General features: G+C 46.0%; 1 protein-coding gene across 1 annotated transcript in view; it reads left to right on the forward strand.

Annotated features, from left to right (window-relative positions):
• The window catches only part of LOC139419538 (kinesin-like protein KIF13A), a 176,412-nt gene extending 164,137 nt beyond the window's left edge, over positions 1 to 12,275 (forward strand). The window contains exons 33-41 of the mRNA XM_071169505.1: positions 71 to 163; positions 3,231 to 3,383; positions 3,596 to 3,673; positions 4,503 to 4,553; positions 5,520 to 5,616; positions 5,886 to 6,037; positions 9,043 to 9,234; positions 10,283 to 11,534; positions 11,828 to 12,275. Coding sequence (XP_071025606.1) covers positions 71 to 163; positions 3,231 to 3,383; positions 3,596 to 3,673; positions 4,503 to 4,553; positions 5,520 to 5,616; positions 5,886 to 6,037; positions 9,043 to 9,234; positions 10,283 to 11,534; positions 11,828 to 11,964 — 2,205 coding nt within the window. The 3' untranslated portion in view covers positions 11,965 to 12,275. The remainder of the gene's footprint in view (positions 1 to 70; positions 164 to 3,230; positions 3,384 to 3,595; positions 3,674 to 4,502; positions 4,554 to 5,519; positions 5,617 to 5,885; positions 6,038 to 9,042; positions 9,235 to 10,282; positions 11,535 to 11,827) is intronic.
• Positions 12,276 to 12,811: the final 536 nt, after the last annotated feature.

Raw genomic sequence — 12,811 nt, forward strand, 5'->3', positions numbered from 1 at the left:
AGAGAAGGATGTCCGTGAAGAACACACTGTACTCAGTACTGATCCACCATGTTGTTTTTCTCTGTCGTAGAGCTTCACCCAGAGTCTGAAGAGAAGGATGTCCTTGAAGAACACACTGTACTCCTGTGGAGTCACCTATGAGATTCTGTCAAATATACCAAAGGTAAACAGATTCACTGTTCCTGTGTGATGTCAGTGTCACTGTGTTAAATATAGTATACCAACAATAACTAGTCTGAGCCATCTGCAGGGGACTAGTATCCACATAAAGTTAGAAACTATTTTCATTTCATTGTTGGTATCCAGAGAAAATGGTACAATAAAAGTATTGTTCATTCATTTTCTTAAGGAGTGAGGGAGTCCCCCTTCTCACATGTTTTAGGTTTATTTAATTGGACAGGTTGTATTTTATATCAAATCAAAGGTTATGTGTCACATGCTTGGTAGACAACAGGTGTAGACTGACGTTGAGACGCTTCCTTACGGGTCCTTTTCCAACAATGCAGTTAAACATAATATAAAACATTGTGACAGTGAATAACAAATAAAAATAACAAGTACAAATAACATGGCTATATACATACAGGAAGTAGAAAATAACATGGCTATCTATATACAGGAAGTAGAAAACAACATGGCTATCTATATACTGGAAGTAGAAAATAACATGGCTATCTACATACAGGAAGTAGAAAATAACATTGCTATCTATATACAGGAAGTAGAAAATAACATGGTTATCTATATACAGGAAGTAGAAAATAACATGGTTATCTATATACAGGAAGTAGAAAATAACATGGCTATCTATATACAGGAAGTAGAAAATAACATGGCTATCTATATACAGAAAGTAGAAAATAACATGGCTATCTACATACAGGAAGTAGAAAATAACATGGCTATCTATATACAGGGAGTAGAAAGTAACATGGCTATCTATATACAGGAAGTAGAAAATAACATGGCTATCTATATACAGGGAGTAGAAAATAACATGGCTATCTATATACAGGGAGTAGAAAATAACATGGCTATCTATATACAGGGAGTAGAAAGTAACATGGCTATCTATATACAGGAAGTAGAAAATAACATGGCTATCTATATACAGGGAGTAGAAAATAACATGGCTATCTATATACAGGGAGTAGAAAGTAACATGGCTATCTATATACAGGGAGTAGAAAATAACATGGCTATCTATATACAGGAAGTAGAAAATAACATGGCTATCTATATACAGGAAGTAGAAAATAACATGGCTATCTATATACAGGGAGTAGAAAGTAACATGGCTATCTATATACAGGAAGTAGAAAATAACATGGCTATCTATATACAGGGAGTAGAAAGTAACATGGCTATCTATATACAGGAAGTAGAAAATAACATGGCTATCTATATACAGGGAGTAGAAAGTAACATGGCTATCTATATACAGGAAGTAGAAAATAACATGGCTATCTATATACAGGGAGTAGAAAATAACATGGCTATCTATATACAGGAAGTAGAAAATAACATGGCTATATACAGGGAGTAGAAAATAACATGGCTATATACAGGGAGTAGAAAATAACATGGCTATCTATATACAGGGAGTAGAAAATAACATGGCTATCTACATACAGGAAGTAGAAAATAACATGGCTATCTATATACAGGGAGTAGAAAATAACATGGCTATCTATATACAGGAAGTAGAAAATAACATGGCTATATACAGGGAGTAGAAAATAACATGGCTATCTATATACAGGGAGTAGAAAATAACATGGCTATCTACATACAGGAAGTAGAAAATAACATGGCTATCTATATACAGGGAGTAGAAAGTAACATGGCTATCTACATACAGGAAGTAGAAAATAACATGGCTATCTATATACAGGAAGTAGAAAATAACATGACTATCTATATACAGGAAGTAGAAAATAACATGGCTATCTATATACAGGGAGTAGAAAGTAACATGGCTATCTACATACAGGAAGTAGAAAATAACATGGCTATCTATATACAGGAAGTAGAAAATAACATGGCTATCTATATACAGGAAGTAGAAATAACATGGCTATCTACATACAGGAAGTAGAAAAGAACATGGCTATCTATATACAGGAAGAAGAAAATAACATGTCTATCTATATACAGGAAGTAGAAATAACATGGCTATCTATATACAGGAAGTAGAAAATAACATGGCTATCTATATACAGGAAGTAGAAAATAACATGTCTATCTATATACAGGAAGTAGAAATAACATGGCTATCTATATACAGGGAGTAGAAAATAACATGGCTATCTATATACAGGAAGTAGAAAATAACATGGCTATCTACATACAGGATTAGAAAATAACATGGATATATACAGGAAGTAGAAATAACATGGCTATCTATATACAGGAAGTAGAAAATAACATGGCTATCTATATACAGGAAGTAAAAAATAACATGTCTATCTATATACAGGAAGTAGAAATAACATGGCTATCTATATACAGGGAGTAGAAAATAACATGGCTATCTATATACAGGAAGTAGAAAATAACATGGCTATCTACATACAGGATTAGAAAATAACATGGATATATATACAGGAAGTAGAAAAAAACATGGCTAAATGCAGGAAGTAGAAAATAACATGGCTAAATACAGGAAGTAGAAAATAACATGGCTATTTACAGGGAGTAGAAAATAACAATGCTAAATGCAGGAAGTAGAAAATAACATGGCTACATTGTTAACTCTTAGACAGCTATACCACCCTAGGACACAGTTTGGTTGACTCTCTTGTAATATAATAATATTGTGTTTTATTGTAATAATGTTGTGTTGTAATATAATAATGTTGTGTTGTAATATAATATAATAATGTTGTATTGTAGTGTAATAATATTGTGTTTTATTGTAATATAATTATGTTGTGTTGTATTGTAGTGTTGTTGTGTTGTATTGTAGTATAATAATATTGTGTTGTATTGTAATATGATATTGTTGTGTTGTAATGTAATATGATAATGTGTTGTATTGTAATATGATCGTGTTGTAATGTAATGTGATAATGTAATGTGATAATGTGTTGTAATATGATAATGTTGTGTTGTAATGTCATATGATAATGTTGTATTGTAATATGATAATGTTGTGTTGTAATATGATAATGTTGTGCTGTATTGTAATATGATAATGTTGTGTTGTGATGTAATAATGGTGTGTCCAGGCGTCTGAGGAGCCTGAGGAGAGAGAGACTCTGGCCCTGATGGCAGCGAGGGGAGACGGTGAGGAGAGTCAGGATGGACAGACCTACATAGAGCAATACACCAGAGGACTTCTGGAGGTGGAGAATATACTGAGCCTGGAGAGACTCAGACAGGTACCTCTCACACAATTCACACACTACACAAACACACACACACACACTTCACGCTGTTGAATCGTACTGCATCTTAATGTTAGACATGGTAAATGATGAGTTTAGATGTGTGTGAATCCTGTGTGGTTTGTGTAACGGAGGTTTCTAGATGGATCACTGCCAACCACATTTCTCTCTGGGGACAATAAAGTTTTTTTGATTGATGTCATCAGGCGGTGACGGTGAAGGAAGCTCTGTCTGTTAAAGGGAGAAACATCAGAAGGAGCTTCAGCACCCCCAACGTACAGCATGTAAGAGACACACACACACACCAGCACCCCCAACGTACAGCATGTAAGAGACACACACACACACCAGCACCCCCAACGTACAGCATGTAAGAGACACACACACACCAGTACCCCAAACGTACAGCATGTAAGACACATACACACACACACGCACTAGTACCCCCAACGTACAGCAAGTAAGACACATACACACACACACACACTAGTACCCCCAACGTACAGCACGTAAGAGACACACACCAGTACCCCCAACGTACAGCATGTAAGAGACATATACACACACACACACACACACACACACACACACTAGCACCCCCAACGTACAGCATGTAAGAGACATACATACACACACACACACACACACATACACACCAGTACCCCCAACGTACAGCATGTAAGAGACACACACCAGTACCCCCAACGTACAGCATGTAAGAGACATACACACACACACACACCAGCACCCCCAACGTACACACACACGTAAGAGACATACACACACACACACACACACACACCAGCACCCCCAACGTACAGCATGTAAGACACACACACACAACAGCACCCCCAACGTACAGGACAGCACGTAAGACACACACACACACACCAGCACCCCAACGTACAGCACGTAAGACACACACACACACCAGCACCCCCAACGTACAGCACGTAAGACACACACATACACACACACACCTGCACCCCAACGTAAAATACACACACACACATTCGTACACACACACACACACCAGCACCCCCAACGTACAGCATGTAAGACAGAAATGTGTGTGTCAGTGAGAGTTAGTGATCGCTTGCTGTTGTCTTCCAGACTTCCTGCAGCAAAACAGATCTGATTGGCTGGGAGGATGTAGACTGGAAGGTACAGTACAGTAGGATGGTTCATTATTATAAACAGACCTGATTGGCTGGGAGGATGTAGACTGGAAGGTACAGTACAGTAGGATGGTTCATTATTATAAACAGACCTGATTGGCTAGGAGGATGTAGACTGCAAGGTACAGTACAGTAGGATGGTTCATTATTATAAACAGACCTGATTGGCTGGTAGGATGTAGACTGGAAGGTACAGAACAGTAGGATGGTTCATTATTATAAACAGATCTGATTGGCTGGGAGGATGTAGACTGGAAGGTACAGTACAGTAGGATGGTTCATTATTATAAACAGACCTGATTGGCTGGGAGGATGTAGACTGGAAGGTATAATACTGTACTGTCTGGTCCTCCTCCAGGGTCATTGTGACTCTAACCTGTCTGTCTGTCTGTCTGTCTGTCTGGTCCTCCAGGACCATTGTGACTCTAACCTGTCTGTCTGTCTGGTCCTCCTCCAGGACCATTGTGACTCTAACATGTCTGTCTGTCTGGTCCTCCTCCAGGACCATTGTGACTCTAACCTGTCTGTCTGGTCCTCCTCCAGGACCATTGTGACTCTAACATGTCTGTCTGTCTGGTCCTCCTCCAGGACCATTGTGACTCTAACCTGTCTGTCTGGTCCTCCTCCAGGACCATTGTGACTCTAACATGTCTGTCTGTCTGGTCCTCCTCCAGGACCATTGTGACTCTAACCTGTCTGTCTGTCTGGTCCTCCAGGACCATTGTGACTCTAACCTGTCTGTCTGGTCCTCCAGGACCATTGTGACTCTAACTTGTCTGTCTGTCTGGTCCTCCAGGACCATTGTGACTCTAACTTGTCTGTCTGTCTGGTCCTCCAGGACCATTGTGACTTTTACCTATCTGTCTGGTCCTCCAGGACCATTGTGACTCTAACCTGTCTGTCTGGTCCTCCAGGACCATTGTGACTCTAACCTGTCTGTCTGGTCTTCCAGGACCATTGTGACCTTCATCAGGATGTCTCTGACTGCACTCCCCAGGACGGTGGTTCTCTGTGTGGGACGCCACTCAGAAACAAGACAGAGAATTACGGTAAACAACCAGAAATCAACAGCATCAACTCCAGCTATAGTTGAGACCAGGAGGCCTGACCAGGAAACTCTTGTTTTAGATCATATTTAGGGCCATGAGTGTTTCTCAGTCAGGAAAACCTCCAGGCCCTCCCTCCGTATGAGGACTGTAATAGAAACTCAATGGCTGGTTTCCCAGACAGATTAAGAATAGTATAGGACTAAAAATCATTCTAAATGTAGAATTTAAAGAGCTATGATGTTTGTTTTTACTAGTGCGTTCCCCCTCAGGTCTGGTACCAGAGAGCCCCACCTTCTTCAACTCCAGCCCGTTCAAGGCCCTCTCTCCCCAGACGCCCAAGTTCCTCAAGTCTCTGCTGCCGGTCAGAGAGGAGAGCAAGACCAAGAGAGTCCTGGAGGCACGACCACTACTGGGACAGGAGGTATGGGCCACAACCATCCCTCTCTGTCTTTATCCATCCATCCCTCTCTCTCTCTCTCTAGTCATCTCTGGCCCCTTTTATCTCTCCTCTCTCTCTCTCTCTCTCTCTCTCTCTCTCTCTCTCTCTCTAGTCATCTCTGGCCCCGTTTATCTCTCCTTTCTTTCTGTCTTTCCTTATTTCCTTTCCTGTGTTTTGCTTCTTCATCTCCTTTTTCTTCCCCTGCCGTTCCCATGGTTTCTCTTCATTCTAAGTCCAGTGACATCCCTCCTTGTCTGCAATGTGACAGTGTGACAGTACGTCAGTAGTAGTCATTGAAGACAGGACATTCTAAGTCCAGTGACATCCCTCCTTGTCTGCAATGTGACAGTATGACAGTACGTCAGTAGTAGTCAGTGAAGACAGGACATTCTAAGTCCAGTGACATCCCTCCTTGTCTGTAATGTGACAGTATGACAGTACGTCAGTAGTAGTCAGTGAAGACAGGACATTCTAAGTCCAGTGACATCCCTCCTTGTCTGCAATGTGACAGTATGACAGTACGTCAGTAGTAGTCAGTGAAGACAGGACATTCTAAGTCCAGTGACATCCCTCCTTGTCTGTAATGTGACAGTATGACAGTACGTCAGTAGTAGTCATTGAAGACAGGACATTCTCCCCATTCTAAGTCCAGTGACATCCCTCCTTGTCTGTAATGTGACAGTATGACAGTACATCAGTAGTAGTCATTGAAGACAGGACATTCTAAGTCTAGTGACATCCCTCCTTGTCTGTAATGTGACAGTATGACAGTACGTCAGTAGTAGTCATTGAAGACAGGACATTCTAAGTGAATCCAGTAAACACAGGCAGATATTTACTACAATCAACAGCTACTAATTCTACTAAACCTGTCTGATGACTGCTGATTGTTCTGGCTGAATGTGATCTGCTCACATATGTTTATCTATTGTGTGAATGGGGAGCTCCATGCTCTACATCTATTGTGTGAATGGGGAGCTCCATGCTCTACATCTATTGTGTGAATGGGGAGCTCCATGCTCTTCATCTATTGTGTGAATGGGGAGCTCCATGCTCTACATCTATTGTGTGAATGGGGAGCTCCATGCTCTACATCTATTGTGTGAATGGGGAGCTTCATGCTCTACATCTATTGTGTGAATGGGGAGCTCCATGCTCTACATCTATTGTGTGAATGGGGAGCTCCATGCTCTACATCTATTGTGTGAATGGGGAGCTCCATGCTCTACATCTATTGTGTGAATGGGGAGCTCCATGCTCTACATCTATTGTGTGAATGGGGAGCTTCATGCTCTACATCTATTGTGTGAATGGGGAGCTCCATGCTCTACATCTATTGTGTGAATGGGGAGCTCCATGCTCTACATCTATTGTGTGAATTGGAGAGCTCCATGCTCTACATCTATTGTGTGAATGGGGAGCTCCATGCTCTACATCTATTGTGTGAATGGGGAGCTCCATGCTCTACATCTATTGTGTGAATGGGGAGCTCCATGCTCTACATCTATTGTGTGAATTGGGGAGCTCCATGCTCTACATCTATTGTGTGAATGGGGAGCTCCATGCTCTACATCTATTGTGTGAATGGGGAGCTCCATGCTCTACATCTATTGTGTGAATGGGGAGCTCCATGCTCTACATCTATTGTGTGAATGGGGAGCTCCATGCTATAAATATATTGTGTGAATGGGGAGCTCCATGCTCTAGATCTATTGTGTGAATGGGGAGCTCCATGCTCTAGATCTACTGTGTGAATGGGGAGCTCCATGCTCTAGATCTATTGTGTGAATGGGGAGCTCCATGCTCTAGATCTATTGTGTGAATGGGGAGCTCCATGCTCTACATCTATTGTGTGAATGGGGAGCTCCATGCTCTAGATCTACTGTGTGAATGGGGAGCTCCATGCTCTAGATCTATTGTGTGAATGGGGAGCTCCATGCTCTAGATCTATTGTGTGAATGGGGAGCTCCATGCTCTACATCTATTGTGTGAATGGGGAGCTTCATGCTCTACATCTATTGTGTGAATGGGGAGCTCCATGCTCTAGATCTATTGTGTGAATGGGGAGCTCCATGCTCTACATCTATTGTGTGAATGGGGAGCTCCATGCTCTACATCTATTGTGTGAATGGGGAGCTCCATGCTCTACATCTATTGTGTGAATGGGGAGCTCCATGCTCTAGATCTATTGTGTGAATGGGGAGCTCCATGTTCTACATCTATTGTGTGAATGGGGAGCTCCATGCTCTACATCTATTGTGTGAATGGGGAGCTCCATGCTCTACATCTATTGTGTGAATGGGGAGCTCCATGCTCTACATCTATTGTGTGAATGGGGAGCTCCATGCTCTACATCTATTGTGTGAATGGGGAGCTCCATGCTCTACATCTATTGTGTGAATGGGGAGCTCCATGCTCTACATCTATTGTGTGAATGGGGAGCTCCATGCTCTACATCTATTGTGTGAATGGGGAGCTCCATGCTCTACATCTATTGTGTGAATGGGGAGCTCCATGCTCTACATCTATTGTGTGAATGGGGAGCTCCATGCTCTACATCTATTGTGTGAATGGGGAGCTCCATGCTCTACATCTATTGTGTGAATGGGGAGCTCCATGCTCTACATCTATTGTGTGAATGGGGAGCTCCATGCTCTTCATCTATTGTGTGAATGGGGAGCTCCATGCTCTACATCTATTGTGTGAATTGGAGAGCTCCATGCTCTACATCTATTGTGTGAATGGGGAGCTCCATGCTCTACATCTATACCATCTCATCCAAAGCGCTGATGCGCTGCACTGAACTAGCCTGACATTTAGGATGCCAACCATGTTCATCTAATACACATGGTTTTCCATTCAGTGTGGCCTGCATGTCTGTATCACCAGTTCCACTAACTAACTAACTCTACACCCTATGGACTGTGCATGTATGTATGTTAACTCACCTGCTCCATGCATGCCTCCTGTGTGACTCCCATCTGCAGAGCATGCGCTCCTCATGTGTGGACAGCTCTGTGCTGCTCCCCCCTCCCTGCCACGGCCAAGCCCCCTGGGTCAGGCCCAGAGCGGGCAGCGAGGGTCACCGCAGCCCCTCCACCGCCACCCTCACCCCCTCCACCTTCACCCTCAGTACCTGCACCAGCAGGAAGCTCAGCCTCACACTGCCACACACCGCTGTAAGTCACACACACACACACACACACACACGCACACACACGCACACACACACACACACACAAATACCATGGTGCCTTGAAGTGAATACGGCATGAAGTGCATGATGTCATCAGCTCATGTTTTTTCCAACATGCTCTCAACCAACCACCAGTCCATCCATTGTTACAGTCACTGTCCTCAATGCATTTTAATATCATGTAGTAGGTGGTAGGCTCCAGTGAGGGCTGGTGACACAGTCAATCAGAAGACGGCTCTTTGTAACAGCTGGAATGGAGAACATTGAATGGTATCAAACATACCAAACACTTCTTTGATTCCATTCAACCCCCCCACCAGCCTCCCCTGATAGGCTCCCCCACCAGCCTCCACCGATAGGCTCCACCGATAGGCTCCCCTGATAGGCTCCACCGATAGGCTCCCCTGATAGGCTCCCCTGATAGGCTCCACCGATAGGCTCCCCTGCAGAAAGAAACAGTAGCTGACATTGTCTCTGGTGCGTTCTGTCCTGTGTCCCTGTCTGTCCCTGTGTAATGTCTGTCCTGTGTCCCTGTCTGTCCCTGTGTGGTGTCTGTCCTGTGTCTGTCTGTCTGTTCCTGTGTGATGTCTATCCTGTGTCCCTGTCTGTCTCTGTGTGGTGTCTGTCTGTCTCTGTGTGATGTCTGCCTGTCTCTGTGTGATGTCTGTCTGTTCCTGTGTGATGTCTATCCTGTGTCCCTGTCTGTCCCTGTGTGGTGTCTGTCCTGTGTCTGTCTGTCTGTTCCTGTGTGATGTCTATCCTGTGTCCCTGTCTGTCTCTGTGTGGTGTATGTCTGTCTGTCTCTGTGTGATGTCTGTCTGTCTCTGTGTGATGTCTGTCTCTGTGTGATGTCTGTCTCTGTGTGATGTCTGTCTCTGTGTGATGTCTGTCTCTGTGTGGTGTGTGTCTCTGTGTGATGTCTGTCTCTGTGTGGTGTCTGTCTCTGTGTGATGTCTGTCTCTGTGTGATGTCTGTCTCTGTGTGGTGTCTGTCTCTGTGTGATGTCTGTCTCTGTGCGGTGTCTATTCCAGGACTCTGAGGAGGAGACAGACATGGCCCTGAGTTTGGGTCTGGGCCCTCAGGACTTCCACAGCTTCCAGTCCTACATCCCAGAGGACTTTGCCAACTTTGAGGTGTACAACGCTGCCCTGGAGAGCCAGGAGGGAGGGGCGCGGGGCAGGGGAGAGCTGAGGGGGGGTCGGGGGGGTGGTGGAGGGGGGGAAAGAGAGGGGGCTCCCCGGAGCCCCACCGCCAGCAGCTGCACCAGCGGTTACTTCTCCCACAGTGCCTCAGACGCCACGCTCTCTGACTTGCCATTCGGGGCCAGCGACAGCTCCGACCAGCTCAGCGCCTCCGCAATGGCTCAAGACAGAAATGACCCTGACCGGGAAACCCACAACCTCCACCCTCACGAGTCCCCCTCCTTCCACTGCACCAGCACGACCCGAGGCTGTGTCCAGACCAGAGGTGTCTCGCCGTGGGGTGACACCCAGACCCCTGCGTGTCCCCCCGGCATCCCGCCCCAGCCCCTCCCCACCCCCCAAATCACCACCACCTCCCCCTCCTCCCCTGTCAGTATTCCTAACTGCTCAGAGCAGCCACCCTCCCCCTCCTCCCCTGTCAGTATTCCTAACTGCTCAGAGCAGCCAACCTCCCCGCAGCCCCGCAGGTGTGTCCTCAGCGTCAGCCAAGAGTTTACAGACTTCAAGGGGGCCGACGACGGCATGGAGGATCTGGGTGAGCTGGGACACTTCCAGCCTGGGGATGCACCACACATATCCCCTGTCCCAGCGGAGGAGGAGAAAGGGGGCTCTGGCAGCAGGCACCAGACCTCTGACAAAGACCTGGTCGTCATCAACACACAACAACAACAACATACATCTCACCCCGGTAACGCCCGGCTCCCTCAGCCCCACTCACACCTCCACAACGGCAAACAGTGTATCGGCAGCGTAGCCGTGCCCTGCCCACCACCCTCCAGCCCGCCAGGCCAGCTAGCAGGAGGAGAGCCCCAGATCCAGGAGCCAATCCAGGGAGACCTACCTCCAGGGAGCCCCTGTCCCAGCCCAAGCTGCCCTAGCCCCAACCCCAGCAGCACTGAGGCCTCTGGGGACTCCTGCAGCGGAGACGAGGGCTCTGGTTCTCCGGTGGCCCAGCTGCCTGACTGGATGGCTCCCGGGGAGCAGGTCTGGGTGGGGAAGAGGAGCGGCACGGTGCACTACGTCGGCGGGGTGGAGTTCGCCAAGGGGATCTGGGTCGGGGTGCAGCTGGACATGGCTGTGGGTGAGTGGCTGTTTAGGTATCAAATGATGTTCTGTGTAATAATGATGTACTGGGATGCCTCCCAGTTCCTTATCTACTGTAGTGCCCTATGTAGGGTGCACCCATAGTGTACTGGTCAAAAGTATTGCACAATATAGGGTGAGACTGTCATTTGGGACATTCTCTTAGAGTGTTGGTGCTCTGGCAATACTTAACTGACCTTAACTGGACCTGTGAGGAACCTGTCATGTGTTTGAGATGTATGGTGAATGGTCACATGACTCCTGAATATCCCCTCTGTCTCCACTGTCCAGGCAAGCACAACGGGACAGTCCAGGGGAGGGTTTACTTCCGCTGTCCTCCAGGCCACGGGGTGTTCGTCAAGCCTTCCTGTCTCACTAGAGGACCCCCCTCCATGGACACCACAGACACCCAGCCTCTGGTCCGATAAAATTCACTAAACTCCCCAAATTCCCAGTCTTTCCAGGAATCCCGGTTGGAATATTCCCAGAATCAGGAGGGAATAAGAAGGAACTCCAGAATCCTCAAACCAGCATTTCTGGAAAACCTGGGAATTTGGGGAAAGGGACTTTCCACCCAGGACTATCATCTAAAGGGGGTACCCAGATCCAGAGCAGTTTCTACTAGACCAGGCCCAGATCCAGAACAGTTTCTACTAGACCAGGCCCAGATCCAGAACAGTTCCTAATAGACCAGGCCCAGATCCAGAGCAGTTCCTACTAGACCAGGGCCAGATCCAGAACAGTTCCTACTAGACCAGGGCCAGATCCAGAACAGTTCCTACTAGACCAGGGCCAGATCCAGAACAGTTTCTACTAGACCAGGGCCAGATCCAGAACAGTTCCTACTAGACCAGGGCCAGATCCAGAACAGTTTCTACTAGACCAGGGCCAGATCCAGAACAGTTTCTACTAGACCAGGGCCAGATCTAGAACAGTTCCTACTAGACCAGGGCCAGATCCAGAACAGTTTCTACTAGACCAGGGCCAGATCCAGAACAGTTCCTACTAGACCAGGGCCAGATCCAGAACAGTTTCTACTAGACCAGGGCCAGATCCAGAACAGTTTCTACTAGACCAGGGCCAGATCTAGAACAGTTCCTACTAGACCAGGGCAAGATCCAGAACAGTTTCTACTAGACCAGGGCCAGATCTAGAACAGTTCCTACTAGACCAGGGCCAGATCCAGAACAGTTTCTACTAGACCAGGGCCAGATCTAGAACAGTTCCTACTAGACCAGGGCCAGATCCAGAACAGTTCCTACTAGACCAGGGCCA

This window comes from Oncorhynchus clarkii, chromosome 2, assembly GCF_045791955.1.
Source record: "Oncorhynchus clarkii lewisi isolate Uvic-CL-2024 chromosome 2, UVic_Ocla_1.0, whole genome shotgun sequence".
NCBI classification, from domain to species: domain Eukaryota; kingdom Metazoa; phylum Chordata; class Actinopteri; order Salmoniformes; family Salmonidae; genus Oncorhynchus; species Oncorhynchus clarkii.